At 41.4% G+C, this 24,311-nt stretch overlaps 1 protein-coding gene across 3 annotated transcripts in view; it reads left to right on the forward strand.

Moving 5' to 3' along the window:
• LOC128686470 (UDP-glucosyltransferase 2) overlaps positions 1–24,311 on the forward strand; it is a 71,718-nt gene that overhangs the window by 43,920 nt on the left and 3,487 nt on the right. For 2 of the 3 annotated variants that reach the window (XM_053773416.2, XM_070085961.1), the window contains 7 exons: positions 6,232–6,425; positions 7,598–7,693; positions 8,580–8,673; positions 9,230–9,321; positions 11,583–11,716; positions 12,255–12,474; positions 13,281–13,424. In XM_053773416.2, coding sequence (XP_053629391.2) covers positions 6,232–6,425; positions 7,598–7,693; positions 8,580–8,673; positions 9,230–9,321; positions 11,583–11,716; positions 12,255–12,474; positions 13,281–13,424 — 974 coding nt within the window. Of the gene's footprint in view, positions 1–6,231; positions 6,426–7,597; positions 7,694–8,579; positions 8,674–9,229; positions 9,322–11,582; positions 11,717–12,254; positions 12,475–13,280; positions 13,425–20,255; positions 20,324–24,311 lie in introns of all 3 variants that reach the window. The other variant, XM_053773417.2, reaches the window with a different exon arrangement.

A 24,311-nucleotide genomic window follows, 5' to 3' on the forward strand; every position in this document is an offset into this window, starting at 1 on the left:
GCGGTACATTATAAATAGCACAGGGACTAGAAGGATGCTGTGTGAGCGAGTTAGTTCAGGCAATTACGTAACGTTGCATCATTTTATTTAATCATCTGCAAAATAATTTATTTATAGTAGTTTCTATTTTTAACTTAAAGCTTACAAAAACTAAATTATTTTAAGATAATATTAAGGCCTATGAATCTACAAAGAGTATAAAATATATGCCAACTGCCTCGCAGACTATGAGAGTAGAGTAGATGCAGCCAGGAGACCTGAAAGGAGTAGTGCGCATCATTCCTCTAATCAGACATTAACGAGAAAACTAATATATCTCGCTGCATTGTTTAACAGTGCTGTGAGGTACAGTACATATAAAGACATGGTCTTTCTATACACGAACTAGTTTACAAATTTCTTTTTTTTTTTTATTAAAATTTCGTCCGTTTTCCACCAGGGCAGGGTGACCAGAAAAAAAAGAACACTTTCACCATCATTCACTCTAACACTGTCTTGCCAGAGATACAATTCACCACAGTTAAAAAACTGCAACATATCAACAACCCTCCTTCAGATTACAGGCACCGTACTTCCCACCTCCAGGGCTCAGTTCCGACTAACAAGTCTCCATGAATCCCTTCATAAATATTACAATGCTCACACTGCAATAACACGATAAGTCATAAAAACAATTTGTCTCCACTCTCTCCTGTTTAACACACTCATGCACGCTTGCTGGAAGTCCAAGCCCCTCGCACACAAAACCTCCTTTACCCCCTCCATCTAACCTTCCCTTGGCCGACCCCTACTCTGCTTTCCTTCCACTACTATTTTATATGCCTTCCAGTCATTCCAGTTTGTTCCAGCCTCTCTAAATGTCCAAACCATCTCAACAAACCTTCCTCTGCCCTCTGGATAATACTTTTAGAAACCCCCAAGCCTCTTTCTAATCTCCAAGCTATGGATTCTCTGCATTATATTCACACTGCAAATTGCCCTCAGACGCGACATCTCCACTGTCTCCAGCCTTCTCCTTGTTACAATATTCACCACCCATGCTTCACTCCAGTATAAGAAAGTTGGCACCATTGTACTCTCATACATTCCTCTCTTTGTTTCCATGGATAACTTTCTTTCTCTCCACAGACTCCTTAGTGCTCCCCTCATCTTTTCCCTTCATCATTTCTTTGATTCACTTCGTCTGTCACAGACCTATCTGCTGACATGTCCACTCCCAAATTTCTAAATGCATTCACCTCCTCTATAATCCCTCCTTCCAAACTGATATCCAATCTTTCATTACCAAAATTTCTTGTTATCCTCATTACTTTGCTCTTTCTTACGTTCACTTTAAATTTCTTTCTTTTCAATACTCTTCCAAACTTGTTCACCAACCTCTACAACTTCTCTTCAGAATCTCCCAAAAGCAGAGTCATCAGCAAAAACCAAGTATGACAACTCCTACTCTGTGTTAGATCCTTTAGGTTTGGTTATAATTAATACATATTTTAAGAAAAAGATAATAAATAAGTATACAAGATATGATGTAGGGTGTAATGACAATAGTTTGTTGGATTACGTATTGGTAGATAAAAGATTCGAATGGATTCGATAGTTAAAAATAAGAGAGTAGAGTTATTAAATGGAGAGTTAGCGGTATCAGGAAGATGGAGAGAATATTTTGAGGAATTGTTAAATGTTGATGAAGACAGGGAAGCTGTGATTTCGTGTATAGGGCAAGGAGGAATAACATCTTGTAGGAGTGAGGAAGAGCCAGTTGTGAGTGTGGGGGAAGATCCTTAGGCAGTGAGTGGATTTTATTTAATAAATGTATGGAAGAGGGTAAGGTATCTAGGGATTTGCAGAGAGCATGCATAGTTCCTTTGTATAAAGGTAAAGGAGACAAAACAGAGTGCAAAAATTATAGGGGAATAAGCCTGTTGAGCATACCTGGTAAAGTGTATGGAAGAGTTATTATTGAAAGAATTAAGAGTAAGATGGAGAGTAGGATAGCAGATGAACAAGAAGGCTTTAGGAAGGGTAGGGAGGGGGTGTAGACCAAGTGTTTACAGTGAAACATATAAGTGATCAGTATTTAGATAATGGTAAAGATGTTTTTGTGGCATTTATTGGTTTTGAAAAGGTGCATGACATGGTGGATATGGGGGTAATGTGGCAAATGTTGCAAATGTACGGAATAATAGTTAGGTTATTGAAAGAAGTGAAGAGTGAGGCTCAAGTTATAGTATGTAGGAGAGACAGAGTATTTCCCAATAAAAGTAGGCCTTAGACAGGGAAGTGTGATGTCATAATGGTTGTTCAATACATTTATAGATGGGATTGTAAGAGAAGTGAATGCTCTGCTGATAGCAAGAGGTGTGGGTTTAAAAGATAAAGAATCTAACACAAAGTGGGAGTTGTCACAGTTGTTCTTTGTTGATGACACTGTTCTTTTGCGAGATTCTGAAGAGAAGTTGCAGAGTTTGGTGGATGAGTTTGGTAAGGTATGTAAAAGAAGAAAATTAAAAGTGAATCTAGGAAAGACAGTAAGATGATGAGGAAAACAAAAGAATATTAGGCAACGAAAGATTAGATATCAGGTTGGAGGGAGAGGGTATGTAAGAGGTGAATGAATTCAGATATTTAGAAGTGGAATTGTCAGCAGATGGGTCTACGAAAGATGAGGTGCACCACTCACCAAGGTGAGTGGTGCACTGAGGATTTGTGGAGATAAAGCACTTTGACCATGGAAGCAAAGAGGGTAATGTATGAGAGTATAGTTATACCAATGCCCGTATATGGGTATGAAACATGGGTAGTTTATGTTACAACAGGGAGAAGGCTGGAGGAAGTGGAGATGTCATGTCTGAGGGCAATGTGTGGTGTGAATATAATGTAGAGAAGTCGTAGTTTCGAAATTAGGAGGTGTGGAATTACCAAGACTAATATCCAGAGGGTTGAGGGGGGCTCTTGAAGCGGTTCAGGCATGTAGAGAGGCTGGAACAAAATAGAATGACTTCGAAAGTGTATAAATCTGTAGTGGAGGGAAGGCGGGGTATGGATCGGCCTAGGAAAGGTTGGAGGGAGGGGGTAAAGAAGGTTTTGTGTGCGAGGGGCTTCGACTTCCAGGAAGAATGCATGATCGTGTTAGATAGGAGCAAATGGAGACAAGTGGTTTTTAGGACTTGACTTGCTGTTGGAGTGTGAGCAAGGTAACATTTATTAAGGGATTCAGGGAAACTGGCAGGCCGGACTTGAGTCCTGGAGATGGTGAGTACAGTGCCTGCACTCTGAAGGAGGGGTATTAATGTTGCAATTTTGTAACTGTAGTGCTAGCCACCTCTGACAAGACAGGGTGGAAGTGAATGATGGTGATTTTTTTTTGGGGGAGCCACCCTACCTTGGTGGGAAACGGCCTGTGTGTTAATAAAATAACAAGTAAATTATTATTAAGTGTACAGTGACTACCCGCACCTGTCCCCACCCATCTCCCTAACAGTCAGGCTGCCACCCCCACTGTAGAGGGCAGTTTTCCCTCACTGCTCCTTATGCCCACCCAGAGTGAAATTTGTTCTTCCACGCACCATACACCCTCGATGCATTCATTATGGTGGCCTCCTCCACAACCTTGTTCCACCCAGCATGCTGTAGAGTCTAGCAGCCAAGGAAATGGCACGGCTAGCAATGCTATGAGAGGCAAGTGTCGATCGTGTTTACAGGTTTCTGGTCTCAACACTAAAGCTTTCCTCAATTATGAGAGCCACCTAGGTTCAGGACGTCCTCCCATTGAAAGTGATGACCCACAGCCACTCCAGGCACCTAAACATATCCCACCAGACCTCATCTCTTCAGATAATACCTTAGAAGCAATCAAAGCAACAGTTATGAGGACTCTCACACATATTCCCAAACCAGGTCGTCCACAAGCAGCCTGGAAACGCACAGACCTCTTGAAAAAAGAAAACGATAGTTCCACTATCCTAAATGCCCCACCAATGATCAAGGCATGGCACAACTTTCTTCCTTTCGACAATGTTTGCTTAGCTGTGCCGGAAAGAGGTGGAAAGTTGCTAGCCCGGACAATCATTAAATCTTTAAGAGAGTTTCTTAGGGCTGACAACTTCATTCACCTTCCTCATCAATACCAAAATAGGAGATGCGGAGCTCTAATCGTTTCACTGACAGTGAAAAATCAAAGTCCAAGTGAACAAGAAAACTGAAGGGCAACACAGTTGGGGCAATCAGGACAATCACGAGTGAAGATACAGTTGCCCCGAGGAATGCTTACACTGCTCAAGCATTTAAAAAAAATCACCCGGCCAGGGAAACCAGGGACACCAACAGTTCTAACATCCCTGTCCTCACTTTGGAACCATGGTTTATGCAAGAATCAGATGTTTACAAAGCAATTATGTCGTTCCCATGTGGCTCTGCTGGGGGCTACAGTGGAATGAGATCCCAGCATTTGAAAGAAATGGTTAATCCAGTTATCGGAGAGATTGCAGAGACACTGCTTTTTGGAATCACAAGGCTCGTTAACAATTCCTTGGCATTGGCTTGTCTGATTCCTGACGAAATTAAACCTTTTCCTTTGGTGCATCACTTTGTGCCCTGAAAAAGAAGAATGGAAGAATTAGGCCAGTTGTCGTGGGAATAGTCATCACCGCCTCGTTTCCAAAGTTGCTGTCCGTAATATTTGCACGGAGGCGGTTATGATGCTTTAACCAAACCAGCTTTGCTTTTGGGATCTCTCAAGGAAGCGAAGCAGCGGTTCATGCAACAAGGGCATATATCAACAACCTTCCTGAGGACAATGCAGTGGTAAAATTAGATTTCAAGAATGCAATTTAATCTCTGAAAAGAGACGTGGTATTAATAGCTGTACAAGATTATTTCATGGTCTCTTTCATTTTGTTTCAGCAGGATTCAGCAACGAATCAATGCTCCTGTTTGGAAAACATGAAATCCCTTCGTTGGAGGGTGTCCAGCAATGGTATCCTCTTGCTCCATTTCTCTTTTGAACAGCGGTTAGGGAAACCACCTTCAGGCTGACCAGTGAGAGAAACATCTGGTTCCTGGTTGATGGCACATCGGAGTCCCTTCTAGATGATCTTGACCATTTGAGCATACGGGGACTCATCATGAATCCATCCAAATGTGAAATCATCTCAGTCAATCAACAAGTGATCGGCACAATGAGATAAAACTACCAGGAGCATCAATCATTGCCTCCACAAATAGCGTCTTGCTTGGAGCTCCTCTGGGAACTGATGCCATTGGCTCAATTCTCAGGAAGAAACTGGACGAGTTGAGGAGGATGGAACAACGAGGAGGCAATCTTGACACTCATGATGCCTTGTACCTTCTCACAAAGTGCTGGAGTCTTCCCAGGTTGACATATTTACTAAGATATGCACCCTCATATGATAACCCTGTACTGCATGAATACGACGGTGTCCTGAAGCAAATCTTTACGAAAGTTCTCAAATCTTACGCTAGAAGACGAACAGTGGCAACCAAGCTACATTTCTAGTCAGACTAGGAGGTATTGGTGTCTGCAAAGTATCACAGATTTCACTAACTGCCTTCTTGTCCACATGCGTTAAATCCAATTTGCTTGCAGCAGCGATTCTCCCTGAACACCTCATGACAATGTTGAAGTTCATGACCAAAAGTTCGTTGAAGAAGCCACGCTTTGGAATAATCTAACGGTCTCTGCAGCCAAACCTGCTTCCCCCCAACAGCTACAGCCACACTGGGATGGCCCATAAGTGGAAAAAACAGCCTCAGTCATGCTTCAGAGTGTGTCGGGGAAGGATAGAGCCCGACTATTAGCAGTGAGAGCTCCTCCTGTTGACTGTTCCCCACTCCTCCCTTGGCACACTTCTCGACCCGCAGACCATCCGCATTAGTGTTGCCCTTCGCCTTGCCACCCTAATTCTCGCCGAACATGTCATTGCTATAATAATGGGATACCTTTCTCGGATCGCTCAGCGACCGAAATACATTTAGTATCAAAATTATTGCTATTGTTATTATCATTATTATTATTATTATTATTATTATTATTATTATTATTATTATTATTATTGTTGTTGTTGTTGTTGTTGTTGTTGTTGTTGTTGTTGTTGTTGTTGTTATTATTATTTTTATTATTATTATTATTATTATTATTATTATTATTATTATTATTATTATTATTATTATTATTAGTGTATTCTCAGCTTAATAAGGGTATTTTGTCTTCAGGTTCCTTTTATATACGTGAGCCCGGCAGGGTTGATATCACCACTGCCATCAATAACAGGAAACACACGATTTCCCTCCTATGATGCAAACATTATGATGGACTTCAAACATCCTATGACGTTCATGGAGAGAACAATCAGCACGCTCTCTGACATTGCTTGGGACGCTATGTTCTATTACTATATATCTCCAGCGTATGTAATCATTATTTTTTCTCGATTTTTATGTCATGAATAAAGCGTGCAGGAAAATCTCCATACACTTGTTGTCCTTTTTCTCACTTAGCAGTAAATAGGTAACTGGGTCTTCGCATCCTTACACCTGCTGCTATTGTTGACTTAACTTACGTGAAAATTAGCATTTTTCAACGTACCCTTTCTCTCACTCATCCATCAGGAGTAAATAGGTTCTTAAGCGTAAATATTCTTTCATCAGTTGCTACTTTTCAATTATCATCTTATTGATGCCTGTCTGTTAGTCGAGTGTTGTTAGTGTATCCTGGGGGAGGAGGCATATCATAGCCATGACAGGACTTTCAAATAACCTGTGAGGCCTAACAGGTAAATTCAACACTTTTAAACGCCTCGTATTGTAGATACACTCAAAATTTACTTTAATTTCTCTTTACATATTAAAGTATTTTTGACTCTTGGCGGAATGTTCAAAGATATACTTTCTGACTTCAATTGCTTCAAAATCAAATGTGCCTAAATAGTGATTGTTTCCTGTCCCTCGTACTGTTGACAAGTTTAAAATAAAACAAACCAAACTTGACGATAATAATTTAACAATACAATATCTTCTTTATTTTGGGCAATTGAACATATATATAAATAACTGACATCTGTACCTAGAAGGGTGAAACATGTAAGAGTGAAAGATAAAGAGTAGCAATAGCAGTTCTCCACTACAAAAATGTAATCATTAAACACATGACAGATGGTAAAGATTTGGTAAATAAAGTTCTCGGATATAATAAACCTTGCAGAATGTAACTTCCAATGGCGTGAGGTTCAATGCTTGACGAAGTTCTGAGCCAAATGACCAGAAGTTCTCCTGACAGAGTCATAATGCGAGATCCATATTAGGAAACAATTCCTCACTTCACCTGATAAAAAAAATAATATAACCCATTCCATTGCTGATGTAAATAATATAACCCATTCCATTGCTGATGTAAATAATGTAACCCATTCCAATGCGGAGGTAGACTAATGTACTAACCCACCTCTTACATACCCAATTTATTGAATAATAAACGAACAACTTACTAAATATACACATTCTCTTTATTCATTTTACCCACCAGAGGAGAAATAATTTAGGAAAACGCTATTAATAAATTCATTTTCTCCATTTTTCACAGAACAGAATCTGAATGTCGTCGTCGCGGCCTTTGTCCAGATGATATGCCCAGCCTTTGGGAAATCGGTTCAAATACAAGTCTTGTACTGATAAATAGGTTAGTTACAACTTGCATGATAATAATAATAATAATAATAATAATAATAATAATAATAATAATAATAATAACAATAATAATAATAATAATAATAATAATAATAATAATAATAATTATTATTATTATCATTATTATTATTATCGTTATCATCATTATCATTATTTGAGTGATAAGCAAAACTTTGGTAGTTAAATCTGTTGATTCACATCCCATGTAACCCAAATTGGATAGTCAGGCCGGGATAGACGAACAGGCAAGTTACGCAAGTAACCCGCACATAGAAGAGAGGACCTTACGACGACGTTTCGGTCCGACTTGGACCATTTACAAAGTCACACTGTATCGTTCCAGTCACGGTATTGTGCTTTTTTTTTTATTTAACAGGCAAGTCTCCTAACATTTGCTACAACTATTATTATTATTATTATTATTACTACTATTTCTGCTACTACCACTATTTCTACTACTGCTACAAAAAAATTCCCCTTTACCATCTTCCCCATAAGAAGTGTTGTTTGGCCATCTCTACTTTTGTCGCCCAAGAGTGGTCTGACAATGGCCCAGGAAGGGCCAAAATATGGACCGAACTTTGCATTAAGTTGAGCAGGAAAACTGCTCTTTCCTTCCATTTACCCCTTATAACATTATAAGAAAATGATTCAAGAGGGACATTTTTTCAGTGCAAGTTTTCATTGACAACCTTTCAGTCAGCATTCTTTATGATAACATGATAATGCTTGACACTTACAGAAGCAGTGTGAGACCTGCTCCACATTCTGTGTTTCTATACCATGCCTTTGATATGATTTATCATGCCAGAGAAAACGAAAATGATTTGATATATGTTTAAGGTTAACAAAGTTTAGATTGTGTTGAATTTCTACAGCATACAAGCCGTCGATTATCCAGCTCGTCCTGTTGTTCCTGCAGTGGTGCATTGTGGTGGCATACATCTGCGTCCTGCACAGCCTCTCTCACAAGTAAGTTACCCCTACACATTTACAATTCGTTTCCTTGGTCCTACAAGGCCAACTCCCACATATTCCCAAAGCCTTCATGGCAGAACTGTTATTGATCCAGACTCATTAGTGTATGGATCAATAACAGCTTCTTAAGCTGTTACTGATTAAACTGAGGGGTTCCACAGGGATGTGTTCTTAAAACCCTGTTTCTATTATCTGTTAATGGTTAAGCCTCAGCACATTCTTGGTAAATTTAGTCCTATTTATATGTGGGAGATTTTGATTTTGCGTGAACAGATACAGTGACTCCCGAAATCGTAATGACACGATTGCAAACAAACCATACCCCGGCCGGGATTGAACCCGCGGTCAGAAAGTCTCAAAACTCCAGACTGTCGCGTTAGCCACTAGATACAGTCATAAAGAGCGCAGCTTCCTGTACATGCTGCCGAGCTGCGTCACACCTGTTAAAGTTCTCAGTATTCAAACATAGTCGATTGAATTCATTCGGCGTTGTGTTATTCTCAATTTAATATGATATGACATATTTCACATGGACAATCTTTTCTTAAAGGATCTAGAAGACTGGGTGCAAGATGCTGGTGATGCTGGCTTCATCTTCTTCAGTCTTGGGTCAGCTGTCACGCCCTCCAGTATGCCAGAGGAGTAAGAATTATCAAAGTTACTTAATAAGATCATTGTCATGGAAAGCACTAAATCCATACAAATCATATAACGCCTAGGGAATACAAGTTGAAGGGGGTTATACGATTTGTTCTGAGTAAGGAAAGAGTACCTCTAGTTCCTTGAATCGAGAGTCCTTCACCAGCTTCAAGGCACACCCTTGAAAGAAGAGAAGTGAACCGCCTCTTCAGATTTTATTTAGGGATTACGTTTGGTCCACAGCCGATAGCTACCGAGTTCAATATTCAGATCAGCAAACAAGTAATGGGCAAGTTTCCTTACATGTTCTTGTCCCTTCCCACATTAGAGTAAAAATAGGTACCTGTGTTTCAGCGAAGAAAAGTGCAGTGCAAAAATATAATAGTCAGGTAATAATGGAAATGCAACCCGCTCTTCCAGAAATTGTCTCACTTTCACATAGGGTTTGCAACCCATTTCTAAGCTAGGTTGAGTTAGGTTAGATTACAAAGAATAAAATATTAAGGTAAAAAGGATAAAACAGACTGCCGCGTGAACAATATATGTCATATTTCAACTGTTCAAGGCTCCGTCAACAAGCTATCCATATGACTGATTTTACAACAGTACGATGATGTCTGTGGTTCAGAGGAAGGACTGTTTAAATGACAGTGTTCTCTTCAGTGTATGTAGGTAAGAAAACTAAAATATACTGAACGTATTCCAGAGTAATATAAAATATATTTTTTACATATTATTATTTTATAATAATAAAAATAATAATAATAGTAATAATAATAATAATAATAATAATAATAATAATAATAATAATAATAATAATAATAATAATAATAATATTATTATTATTATTATTATTATTATTATTATTATTATTATTATTATTATTATTATTATTATTATTATTATTATTATTATTATTATTTAGGCTGATTCAAAAAAGAAGAAACACTTTCACCATCATTCATCCCATAATTGTCTTGTCAGAATCGAGCCAATACTACAGCTTGGATCCCCCTCTAAACTGCAATATCTCCACCCCTCCAGGATTCAAGTCTGGCTAAAGAGTTTGCCTAAATCCCTTCATAAATGTTACCTTGCTAACACGCCAAAAGCATGTAAAGTCCTAAAAAACACTTGCCTCCACTCATTCTTAACACACTCGTACGCACCTTTTGGATGTCTAACTCTCTCGGGGAGAATTCCTTAGCAGAGTTTCGTGATCAAGCAATCTTATTATTTACTTGGGAAAAAACTTCCCCAACATATATCACAGATGGCACTGAGAAACTGTACCATTTAGTGAGTATCTCGATACATGGAACTGGATATTTGAAATTGGTGCAAGTTTACCTGTCGCTAATTCCTCGCTCCTCACAGTATTGAACCTGAAAGTTCTCTTTCTTGTTTCTTAATTCTACAAGGAATAAAACAGTGTATGTTTGTGTGTGTCCATATAGCTGCACAATAAAAGCAATAAATAGTTGATAATATGTCTCACTTAAAGGTACTGGACCTGCACACTGTGATCCATGATCTGCCGTCACCAACTTTATACACTCTCACTATAACTCTGCTAGTTATGAACATTTTTGTTTAGAAATATATTAAAAAACTGTTGTAATTTCAAATAAACTAATGTAAAGATTTATTCAGAATAAGTTTAAAGTTTCTGTTCCTTAAGTTTTTTTTTTTTTCCACTGTATTGATTTGTTAATCAATATACTAATTAAAAAGTTATAGCCATATGTTATGCCAGTCCTCTATCACCCAGGAAAATTTCCTTAAAATATTTACTGCAGGATTCGCATGAAGGGTTCCTTCCACATAGGAAAATCTGTTCATATTCTTTCGTCACATTTGATTTTTTTTTTTAATTTTTAATAAATATTTAAATAATTAGTTTAACTAAATCATCTTAATTTGTAAATTCTGTTACCAGAGTAATTAAATAATTGTCATCTGGATTACACACTAAGAACTTCATAGTTTTAGACTCATATATTTCCTCAACCAGAGAGAAGGGCTAATTACTGACAAGTATAATGACAAAGATGCAAGTTGTAGAACAAACTTTAGTTAGACATAAAGTGTGTTCAGTGTAGAACATTATCATGACTTCACAAAGCACTACTAAGGGCGACACATTGTTTTCATAAAGCTTATTCTCCAACCTGTTTCTTTGTCTTTATATTTTCCATGTTTTTTTTCACGTTCAGGAAGGTGTGAGCAGCAGTATAATTAAACTAAACTCACTAAACACACAGGTACCGCACAATCTTGGTCCAAGTGTTTGCCTCCCTCAAGCAGAGAGTCTTGTGGAAGTGGGATAAGGACACTATGGATGACTTACCACCAAATGTCCGTCTTGGCAAGTGGCTCCCACAACAAGATATTCTTGGTAAGTAGATCTTAGTCCTTACACCAGGCCTAGAGGCCTGTCGCTTAAAAAGACTCATAATGTTGAGATATATCTTTTCAAAATTATTTTGAAGTATCTCAAAATAAAATTATTTATGTCAAGCTGAAATAACATTAAATATTTCATAACTTTTTAATTATTATTTAAGTAATGCCGAGAGAAATAATATTTAGTATTTTATAACTTTTCATTGTTATTGAATTCCATCCCATTATTGTAAGACCCTCATTAAAAATTCCTGCAGACCCTGTTGGACTATAACCAGGCTCATTAATTCCCATTAAATGAATTATTAATAAACACATTAAACGAAGACAAAAATCCAGCATCACAGAGTTACTTCAGATGAAGACAACTCTGACATTATTTAAACGTAATTCACAGAAACTACTGCAATGTTTGGAACTTTCAGTGTGTTTCCCAATGGGTAAAATAATAAAAATAATTTTAATAATAATAATAATACTAAAAAAAGAAGAGGAAGAAGAGAGGAAAACTAACATGTTATATAACACAGGTGACCCTCGCTTGCGTTTGTTCATCACACACGGTGGGTTGCTGAGCACCTTGGAGTCCATGTACCACGGTGTGGCGGTGCTGGGAATGCCTGTGTTTGCTGACCAGCATTCCAACATGAACATGGTGCAGAGGAACGGCTGGGGCAAAGTTCTTCTCTGGGAACAACTTTCCTTTGATAATCTCAAGAATATGATCAACATCATCTTGAATGATGAAAGGTAATTGTGACCTTAAGATTATAGCTTTAGCGTGAAGGTTGACTTTATTGTTTCAGTGTTTCAGTTTTTTCACCAAGGGTTACAAAAAAAGATAAAGATATTACCATTACTCATTCACTAGATCACTCCAGATATACAACGACATAACTACTCCAGTAATTCATTGCAACGCAACACATCAGTCGCGTCCAACAAACTCTCGTGATAAATTAAAAAGGATGTTAGATCCCTGTAAAGGATTATGAAAGAAATTATAATAATATTAATAGTGAAACTGAGTGTTTTTCGAAACATTGAATTGCTTCCTTCTCAAATCTTTGTGAATAAGACAAACGGATCCAAATTTCACTCTAAATATATTACAGTGACAAGACAGTGATGGAGCGATGATAAATGTTTTTTTTCGGGTCACCCTCCATAGGTGGGAAACGGCCGATGAGTTAATAATAAAAAAAAAGTTACCTTAACGCTGGAGATGACCCGCAATATGAAAGGAAATAGATTATGTATGGTGTCAAAACACGAAGGAGAATTGAGAATAGTTAAGTGTAAGTACTTCCGTTGTATTAATATCATATAGCACCTGAGAAATAGTGGTTTATTAGGCTTGATCCAAAGAGAGAAATAGTAGATTTATCTATTTTGGATCAAGAACCCTTCATCAGAATTAAGGCACCTCTATTTTGAAGGATTAGCTAACATACATGATGCGATATTTCTGTAATGACGTGAGTAATGATGCTATTTGTAAATCAAATAAATAATACAAATAATTTCTTGGTGTGTGTGTGTGTGTGACGAGGCAGCATGAGAGCTGAAGTAGCAAGAAGGTCCAAAGTTATGAAAGATCGTCCACAGGATCCAGCAGAGGTGGCCCTCTACTGGACCAAGTATGTAATACGACACAAGGGAGCCCCACATCTCCGATGTCCTGCGTCCACCATGACTTGGTCAGTACAACCCAGGAATGATGAAATATAATAGCTGTTGTGCAGAACAACCACTGTGAAAAAAATAGTGAATTTCCAAGAGCTTTCGTGACCTCTCACATTGTCATAATTCCTTTAGAATGTGAGAAATTATGAAAACGCTTGGAAGTTCACTATTCTTTCCACAATGGTTGTTCTGCATTTTATGATATCACTTTTTTACTGTGATCTTATTGCATAATAGTTAATGCAACTAATAATAATAATAATAATAATAATAATAATAATAATAATAATAATAATAATAATAATAATAATAATAATAATAATAATAATAATAGCAACAACAATAATAATAATGTATCATTATAAAATTGATAAATATTTATGTTGAGAAATACAATGAAAAGTGAACACTTCACAACCAAACTACAAATTATAACTGGAAAGTTAGAAAACGTTTTATTTCCTCCTGAAATTTATAGCGCTCCAGAAGCATTAAAATATCGACGTGTTATAATTAGGAATTTGTATGAGTGATATGGAGAAATATGTAATTTATTCTAAGAATCTGTTTTAATGTTTCTTCCATGCACGTTCACTTTTTGTTTTCCATTGTATCATGATTTATTTCTTCACCTTCTTCTTCTGTTTAATAGTTATATCTGAGCGTTAAAAGTTTTTTCTCCTCAATTATTTATGGCATTGAATACATGTGAACGTGCGTGTGTGTGTGTGTGTACTCACCTAGTACTCACCTGGTTGAGGTTGCGGGGGTCGAGTCCGAGCTCCCTCCCCGCCTCTTCACTGATCGCTACTAGGTCACTGTCCCTGAACCGTGAGCTTTATCATACCTCTGCTTAAAGCTATGTATGGATCCTGCCTCCACTACATCGCTTCCCAAACTATTCCACTTCCTGACTACTCTGTGACTGAAGAAATACTTCCTAACATCCCTGTGATTCATCTGTGTCTTCAACTTCCAACTGTGTCCCCTTGTTACTGTGTCCAATCTCTGGAACATCCTGTCTGTCCACCTCGTCAATTCCTCTCAGTATTTTGTATGTCGTTATCATGTCCCCCCTATCTCTCCTGTCCTCCAGTGTCGTCAGGTTGATTTCCCTTAACCTCTCCTCGTAGGACATACCTCTTAGCTCTGGGACTAGTCTTGTTGCAAACCTTTGCACTTTCTCTAGTTTCTTTACGTGCTTGGCTAGGTGTGGGTTCCAAACTGGTACCGCATACTCCAATATGGGCCTAACGTACACGGTGTACAGGGTCCTGAACGATTCCTTATTAAGATGTCGGAATGCTGTTCTGAGGTTTGCTAGGCGCCCATATGCTGCAGGAGTTATTTGGTTGATGTGCGCTTCAGGAGATGTGCCTGGTGTTATACTCACCCCAAGATCTTTTTCCTTGAGTGAGGTTTGTAGTCTCTGGCCCCCTAGACTGTACTCCGTCTGCGGTCTTCTTTGCCCTTCCCCAATATTTATGACTTTGCACTTGGTGGGATTGAACTCCAGGAGCCAATTGCTGGACCAGGGCTGCAGCCTGTCCAGATCCCTTTGTAGTTTTGCCTGGTTTTCGATCGAGTGAATTCTTCTCATCAACTTCACGTCATCTGCAAACAGGGACACCTCAGAGTCTATTCCTTCCGTCATGTCGTTCACAAATACCAGAAACAGCACTGGTCCTAGGACTGACCCCTGTGGGACGCTGCTGGTCACAGGTGCTCACTCTGACACCTCGCCACGTACCATGACTCGCTGCTGTCTTCCTGACAAGTATTCACTGATCCATTATAGTGCCTTCCCTGTTTATCCCTGCTTGGTCTTCCAGTTTTTGCACGAATCTCTTGTGTGGAACTGCGTCAAACGCCTTCTTGCAGTCCAAGAATATGCAATACACCCACCCCTCTCTCTCTTGTCTTACTGCTGTCACCATGTGATAGAACTCCAGTAGGTTTGTGACACAGGATTTCCCGTCCCTGAAACCATGTTGGCTGCTGTTGATGAGATCATTCCTTTCCAGGTGTTCCACCACTCTTCTCCTGATAATCTTCTCAATGATTCTGCATACTATACATGTCAGTGACACTGGTCTGTAGTTTAGTGCTTCATGTCTATCTCCTTTTTTAAAGATTGGGACTACATTTGCTGTCTTCCATGCCTCAGGCAATCTCCCTGTTTCGATAGATGTATTGAATATTGTTATTAGGGGTACACAAAACGCCTCTGTTCCCTCTCTCAATACCCATGGGGAGATGTTATCTGGCCCCATTGCCTTTGAGGTATCTAGCTCACTCAGAAGCCTCTTCACTTCTTCCTCGGTTGTGTGCACTGTGTCCAGCACATGGTGGTGTGCCCCACCTCTCCGTCTTTCTGGAGCCCCTTCTGTCTCCTCTGTGAACACTTCTTTGAATCTCTTTTTGAGATCCTCACATACTTCACGGTCATTTCTTGTTGTCTCTCCTCCTTCCTTCCTTAGCCTGATTACCTGGTCCTTGACTGTTGTTTTCCTCCTGATGTGACTATATAACAGTTTCGGGTCAGATTTGGCTTTCGCTGCTATGTCATTTTCATATTGTCTTTGGGCCTCCCTTCTTATCTGTGCATATTCGTTTCTGGCTCTACGACTGCTCTCCTTATTCTCCTGGGTCCTTTGCCTTCTATATTTCTTCCATTCCCTAGCACACTTGGTTTTACCTCCCTGCACATTTGGGTGAACCATGGGCTCATCCTGACTTTTTCATTATTCCTGTTACCCTTGGGTACAAACCTCTCCTCAGCCTCCTTGCATTTTGTTGCTACATATTCCATCATCTCATTAACTGGCTTCCCTGCCAGTTCTCTGTCCCACTGAACCCCGTTCAGGAAGTTCCTCATTCCTGTGTAGTCCCCTTTCTTGTAGTTTGGCTTCATTCGTCCTGGCCTTCCTGCTTCTCCCTCCACTTGTAGCTCTACTGTGTATTCGAAGCTTAAAACCACATGGTCTCTGGCCCCAAGGGGTCTTTCATATGTGATGTCCTCGATATCTGAACTACTCAAGGTGAATACTAAGTCCAGCCTTGCTGGTTCATCCTCTCCTCTCTCTCTTGTAGTGTCCCTTATGTGTTGGTACATGAAGTTTTCCAGTACCACCTCCATCATCTTAGCCCTCCATGTATCTTGGCCCCCATGCGGGTCCAAGTTCTCCCAATCGATCTCCTTGTGGTTAAAGTCACCCATGATCAGGAGCTTTGCCCTGCATGCATGAGCTCTTCTGGCCACTGCAGCCAGTGTGTCAACCATCGCTCTATTGCTCTCGTCGTACTCTTGCCTTGGCCTCCTGCTGTTCTGTGGTGGGTTATACATCACTGCTATTACCACCTTGGGACCTCCAGAGTGAAGCGTTCCCGCTATGTAATCACTTTCTTCTCCGCTGTCTCCTCTCTTCAGCTCATCAAAATTCCAGCGATTTTTGATCAGCAATGCCACTCCTCCACCCCCCCCTTGTTCCCTCTGTCTTTCCTCAGGATTTGGTATCCCGTTGGAAAGATGGCATCTGTTATCATACCTGTAAGCTTGGTTTCTGTGAGAGCTATGATGTCCGGTGATGCCTCTTTGACTCTTTTGTGCCACTCCTCCCACTTATTTGTTATTCTATCAGCGTTTGTGTACCATTCCTTCAATTTCCTTTCCAACACTGTGGTTTGGGGGGCCTGTGAGGGTGGGAGACCTGGTAGCATACTGTGGGATTGTATAGCTCAGTGTTGGATGGAGGCTGTGGGTATAGATTGTAGTGTGTGTTGGGATGGTGCGATAGGTTGTGGGGTTCTGAGAATAGTTGTGTGTGTGCTTGCCCTTGCTGTTCTGTTCTGCTCTGACTGACCTCTGCTGGTTCCATCCTTGTCTCCTTTCCTAGCTCCTTTCACTTTTTTGTCCTCTCCCTCAGCTGCTGTCGTTCTGCTTGTGTTCTGTCTCTGTCTAGGAACACCCTCTTATACTCTTCCAAGTATTTCAACCGTGGTTTCTCTTGGAGGATCCTGTTCCGCACTGTTTCCGTCCTGAGAATCAGCTTGATCAGTCGGTTTCTCCCCTTCGAGTACCCCCCTATTCTCTGAAAATTTACAATCTCGTCCATCTCTTCACCTATTTCCGTGATGATTTTCTCAATCTCATTTCTTTCTTCCTGCTGCCTTTCAGTGTGTGTGTGTGTGTGTGTGTGTGTGTGTGTGTGTGTGTGTGTGTGTGTGTGTGCGTGTGTGTGTGTGTGTGTGTGTGTGTGTGTGTGTGTGTGTGTGTACTCAACTATTTGTGGTTGCAGGGGTCGAGTCATAGCTTCTGGCCCCGCCTCTTCGCTGATTGCTACTAGGTCCTCTCTCTCCCTGCCCTATGAGCTTTATCATACCTCGCCTTAAAACTGTGTATGGTTACCGCCTCCATTACGTCACTTTCTAGGCTATTCCACGGCCTGACAACTCTATGACTGAAGAAATACTTCCTAACATCCCTTTGATTCATCTGAGTCTTCAATTTCCAATTGTGACCTCTTGTGTCTGTGTCCCATCTCTGTTCTTGTCTATTCCGCACAGTATTTTATATGTCGTTATCATGTCTCCCCTGACCCTCCTGTCCTCCAGTGTCGTCAGGCCGATTTCCCTCAACCTTTCTTCGTAGGACAATCCCCGTAGCTCTGGGACTAGTCTTGTTGCAAACCGTTGCACTTTCTCTAATTTCTTGACGTGCTTGACTAGGTGTCGATTCCAAACTGGTGCTGCATACTCCAGTATGGGCCTGACGTAAATGGTATACAGAGTCTTGAACGAATCCTTACTGAGGTATCGGAACGCTATCCGTAGGTTTGCCAGGCGCCCGTATGCTGCAGCAGGTATCCGATTGATGTGCGCCTCAGTAGATATGCTCGGTGATATACTCACCCCCAGATCTTTTTCCTTGAGTGAGGTTTGCAGTCTTTGGCCATCTAAACTATATTGTGTCTGCGGTGTTCTTTGCCCTTCCCCAATCTTCATGACTTTGCATTTGGCAGGGTTAAACTCAAGGAGCCAGTTGCTGGACCAGGCTTGTAGCCTGTCCATGTCTCTTTGTAGTCCTGCCTGATCCTCATCCGATTTGATTTTTCTCATTAACTTCATATCATCTGCAAACAAGGACACTTCTGAGTCTATCCCTTCCGTTATGTCGTTCACATATACCAAGAACAGCACAGGTCCTAGGACTGGCCCCTGCGGAACCCCGCTTGTCTCAGGCTCCCACTCTGACACCTCGTCACGTACCATGACTCGTTGTTGCCTCCCTGATCCATTGCAGTGCCTTTCCTGTTATGTGTGCCTGATCCTCTAGCTTTTGCAGTAACCTTTTGTGAGGAACTGTGTCCAAGGCCTTCTTGCAGTCCAAAAAAATGCAGTCGATCCACCCCTCTCTCTCTTGTCTTACTTCTGTCACCTTGTCATAAAACTCTAGTAGGTTTGCGACACAGAATTTTCCTTCCCTGAAACCGTGTGTGTGTGTGTGTGTGTGTGTGTATGTGTGTGTGTGTGTGTGTGTGTGTGTGTGTGTACTCACCTAATTGTACTCACCTAATTGTGGTTGCAGGGGTCGAGACTCAGCTCCTGGCCCCGCCTCTTCACTGATCGCTACTGGATCCTCTCTCTGCTTCCTGAGCTTTGTCATACCTCTTCTTAAAACTATGTATGGTTCCTGCCTCCACTACTTCACTTGCTAGGCTATTCCACTTGCTGACAACTCTATGACTGAAGAAATACTTCCTAACGTCCCTGTGACTCGTCTGAGTCTTCAGCTTCCAGTTGTGACCCCTTGTCCCTGTGTCCCCTCTCTGGAACATCCTATCTCTGTCCACCTTGTCTATTCCCCGCAGTATCTTGTATGTCGTTATCATGTCTCCCATGACCCTTCTGTCCTCCAGTGCCGTCAGTCCGATTTCCCTTAACCTTTCCTCGTACGACATTCCCTTGAGCTCTGGGACTAGCCTTGTTGCAAACCTTTGTACTTTCTCTAACTTCTTGACGTGCTTGACCAGGTGTGGGTTCCAGACTGGTGCTGCATACTCCAGTATGGGCCTAACATACACAGTGTACAGTGTCTTGAACGATTTCTTATTAAGGTATCGGAACGCTATTCTCAGGTTTGCCAGGCGCCCGTATGCTGCAGCGGTTATTTGGTTGATGTGTGCCTTCGGTGATGTGCTCGGTGTTATGGTCACCCCAAGGTCTTTCTCCCTGAGTGAGGTCTGTAGTCTTTGTCCACCTAGCCTATACTCTGTCTGCGGTCTTCTTTGCCCCTCCCCAATCTTCATGACTTTGCATTTGGCTGGATTGAATTCGAGAAGCCAAATACTGGACCACATGTCCAGCCTCGCCAGGTCTCTTTGCAGTCCTGCCTCATCCTCGTCCGATTTAATTCTTCTCATCAACTTCACGTCATCAGCGAACAGGGACACTTCAGAGTCTATTCCTTCCATCATATCGTTCACATATATCAAAAATAGCACTGGTCCTAGAACTGACCCCTGTGGGACCCCGCTCGTAACAGGCGCCCACTGTGATACCTCTTCACGTACCATGACTCGTTGCTGCCTCCCTGTCAGGTATTCCCTTATCCATTGCAGTGCCCTTCCTTTTACGTGTGCCTGATCCTCCAGCTTCTGCACTAATCTCTTGTGGGGAACTGTGTCAAAGGCCTTCCTGCAGTCTAGGAAAACGCAATCTACCCAACCCTCTCTCTCGTGTCTTACTTCTGTTACCTTGTCATAAAACTCCAGGAGGTTTGTGATGCAAGATTTGCCTTCCATGAACCCATGCTGGTTTTCATTTATAATCTTGTTCCTTTCCAGGTGTTCGACCACTCTCCTCCTGATAATCTTCTCCATGACTTTGCACACGATACATGTCAGAGACACAGGTCTGTAGTTTAGTGCCTCGTTTCTGTTTCCTTTCTTAAATATGGGGACTACATTAGCTGTCTTCCATTTCTCAGGTAGTTGCCCAGTTTCAAGGGATGTGTTGAAGATTTTGGTTAGAGACACACACAGCATCTCTGCTCCTTCTCTAAGGACCCATGGGGAGATGTTGTCCGGTCCCATCGCCTTTGAGGTGTCAAGGTCACTTAAGAGCTTCTTCACCTCCTCCTCAGTTGTTCGTATGTCATCCAACACTTGTTGGTATATTCCCTCTTGATGTTCCCTTCTGTTCTGTCTTCCCACAGCCCTTCCTGTCTCTACTGTAAAAACTTCCTTAAATCTCCTGTTCAGCTCCTCACATACCTCCTGATCATTTCTTGTGAGTTCTCCACCTTCTGTCCTTAATCTGATCACCTGGTCTTTGACTGTTGTCTTCCTCCTGATGTGGCTATACAACAGTTTCGGGTCAGTCTTGATTCTCGATGCTATGTCATTTTCATACTGTCGCTGGGCCTCCCTCCTTACCTGTGCGTACTCATTCCTGGCTCTGCGACTGATCTCCCTATTTTCGTGTGTTCTCTGCCTTCTGTACTTTTTCCATTCTCTATTGCACTTTGTTTTTGCCTCCTTACACCGTCGGGTGAACCAGGGGCTTGTTCTGGTCTTCCCGTTGTTACTGTTGCCCTTGGGAATGAACCTTTCCACTGCCTCTTTACATTTTGTTGCTACATATTCCATCATTTCATTTACTGGCTTTCCTGCCAGTTCTCTGTCCCACTGGACCTCCCACAGGAAGTTCTTCAACCCTATGTAGTCCCCTCTTTTATAGTCAGGTTTTTCCCATTCTACTCCTGTTATTCTCTCCACTTGCAGCTCTACTATGTATTCAAAGCACAGAACCACGTGGTCGCTAGCTCCTAGGGGACTCTCATACTTGATGTCCTCAATGCCTGAGCTGCACAGGGTGAACACAAGGTCCAATCTTGCTGGTTCATCCTCCCCTCTCACTCTGGTAGTGTCCTTAACATGTTGGTGCATGAGGTTTTCCAGCACCACGTCCAACATCCTGGCTCTCCATGTTTCGGGACCCCCATGTGGCTCCAGGTTTTCCCAGTCAATCTCCCTGTGGTTGAAATCCCCCATAACCAGCAACTTTGCTCTGCTGGAGTGAGCTCTTCTTGCCACCTCAGCAAGTGTGTCCACCATTGCTCTGTTGCTCTCTTCATATTCCTCTCTTGGCCTCCTGCAGTTCTGTGGTGGATTATACATCACTGCAATGACCACTTTGTGTTCCCCCGACTGAAGTGTACCTGCTATGTAGTCTCTTTCTCCCGTCTCATCTATTCCTTCCATTTTCTCGAATTTCCATCTGTTTTTTACGAGCAGAGCAACCCCACCTCCCCCCCTGCCCCTTCTATCTTTCCTCATGATCTGGTGTCCTGGTGGGAAGATTGCATCTGTTATTGTCTCCATGAGTTTTGTTTCTGTAACTGCTATGATGTCTGGGGACTTCTCATTGATTCTTTCTTGCCATTCCTCATGTTTATTCGTTAATCCATCTGCATTTGTGTACCAAACCTTCAACTTCTGTTCTAATACTGTAACTGTGGTGCGGGGGGTGGAAACAGAGGGATCAGTGTGTGATGGTTGGTTTGGATTGTTCAGTTGCCTTGGGGGTGTCGTGGCTGGAGTCCTTCTGCAGGTGTTTCTGGGGGGTGCGCTTGTCCTTCCATTTGATCCTGGGTTATTCTGCTTTCCTTTTTCATTTCCTCCCATTTCTCCTTTCGTTTTTGAACTCTCTCTTTCATTGTCTTCCTTTCGTCCTGTGTTCTGTCTCGAGGTCGAGGTGTGTGTGTGTGTGTGTGTGTGTGTGTGTGTGTGTGTGTGTGTGTGTGTGTGTGTGTGTGTGTGTGTGTGTGTATGTGTGTATGTGTGTATTTGTTGTACAGATTAAGCAGAACGAAATTTTGTTTTTGCCACGAATCGGCGGAAATCAATCTGAATATAGTATATATATATATATATATATATATATATATATATATATATATATATATATATATATATATATATATATATATATATATATATATGTATATATATATATATATATATATATATATATATATATATATATATATATATATATATATATATGTATATATATATATATATATATATATATATATATATATATATATATATGTATATATTGTGTGCACTGTGTCCAGCACATGGTGGTGTACCCCACCTCTCCGTCTTTCTGGAGCCCCTTCTGTCTCCTCTGTGAACACTTCTTTGAATCTCTTGTTGAGTTCCTCACATACTTCACGGTCATTTCTTGTTGTCTCTCCTCCTTCCTTCCTTAGCCTGATTACCTGGTCCTTAACGGTTGTTTTCTTCCTGATGTGGCTGTATAACAGCTTCGGGTCAGATTTGGCTTTTGCTGCTATGTCGTTTTCATATTGACGTTGGGCCTCCCTTCTTATCTGTGCATATTCGTTTCTGGCTCTACGACTGCTCTCCTTATTCTCCTGGGTCCTTTGCCTTCTATATTTCTTCCATTCCCTAACACACTTGGTTTTTGCCTCCTTGCATCTTTGGGTGAACCATGGGCTCATCCTGGCTTTTTCATTATTCCTGTTACCCTTGGGTACAAACCTCTCCTCAGCCTCCTTGCACATTGTTGCTACATATTCCATCATCTCATTAACTGGCTTCCCTGCCAGTTCTCTGTCCCACTGAACCTCATTCAGGAAGTTCCTCATTCCTGTGTAGTCCCCTTTCCTGTAGTTTGGTTTCATTTGTCCTTGCCTTCCTGCTTCCCCCTCCACTTGTAGCTCTACTGTGTATTCGAAGCTCCAAACCACATGATCGCTGGCCCCAAGGGGTCTTTCATATGTGATGTCCTCAATATGTGCACTACTCAAGGTGAATACTAAGTCCAGTCTTGCTGGTTCATCCTCTCCTCTCTCTCTTGTAGTGTCCCTTACGTGTTGGTACATGAAGTTTTCCAGTACCACCTCCATCATCTTAGCCCTCCATGTATCTTGGCCCCCATGTGGCTCCAAGTTCTCCCATTCGATCTCCTTGTGGTTAAAGTCGCCCATGATCTGGAGCTTTGTCCTGCATGCATGAGCTCTTCTGGCCACTGCAGCCAGTGTGTCAACCATCGCTCTATTGCTCTCATCATACTCTTGCCTTGGCCTCCTGCTGTTCTGTGGTGGGTTATACATTACTGCAATTATCACCTTGGGACCACCAGAGTGAAGCATTCCCGCTATGTAATCACTTTCTTCTCCGCTGTCTCCTCTCTCCAGCTCATCAAAATTCCATCGGTGTTTGATCAGCAATGCCACTCCTGCATCCCCCCTGTTCCTTCTGTCTTTTCTCAGGATCTGGTATCCCGCTGGAAAGATGGCATGTGTTATCATACCCGTAAGCTTGGTTTCTGTGATCGCTATGATGTCTGGTGATGCCTCTTTGACTCTTTCGTGCCACTCCTCCCACTTGTTTGTTATTCCATCAGCGTTTGTGTACCATACCTTCAGTTTCCTATCCAACACTGTGGTTTGGGGGGCCTGTGGGGGTGGGAGACCTGGTAGCTTACTGTGGAATTCTATGGTTGGGGGTTGGGTGGAAGCTGTGGGTATGGATTGTATTGTGTGTTGGGATGGTGTGATAGGTTGTGGGGTTCTGAGGATAGTTGTGTGTATGCTTGCCCTTGCTGCTCTGTTCTGCTCTGACTGACCTCTGCTGGTTCCATTCTTGTCTCCTTTCCTAGCTCCTTTCGCTTTTTTGTCCTCTCCCTCAGCTGCTTTCTCTCTGTTTGTGTTCTGTCTCTGTCTAGGAACACCTTCTTGTACTCTTCCAAACTTTTCAACCGTGGTTTCTCTTGGAGGATCCTGTTCCGCACTGTTTCTGTCCTGAGAATCAGCTTGATTGGTCGGTTTCTCCCCTTCAAGTACCCCCCTATTCTCTGAAAATTTA

Source organism: Cherax quadricarinatus, chromosome 17 (assembly GCF_038502225.1).
Source record: "Cherax quadricarinatus isolate ZL_2023a chromosome 17, ASM3850222v1, whole genome shotgun sequence".
Classification (NCBI taxonomy): Eukaryota; Metazoa; Arthropoda; class Malacostraca; order Decapoda; family Parastacidae; genus Cherax; species Cherax quadricarinatus.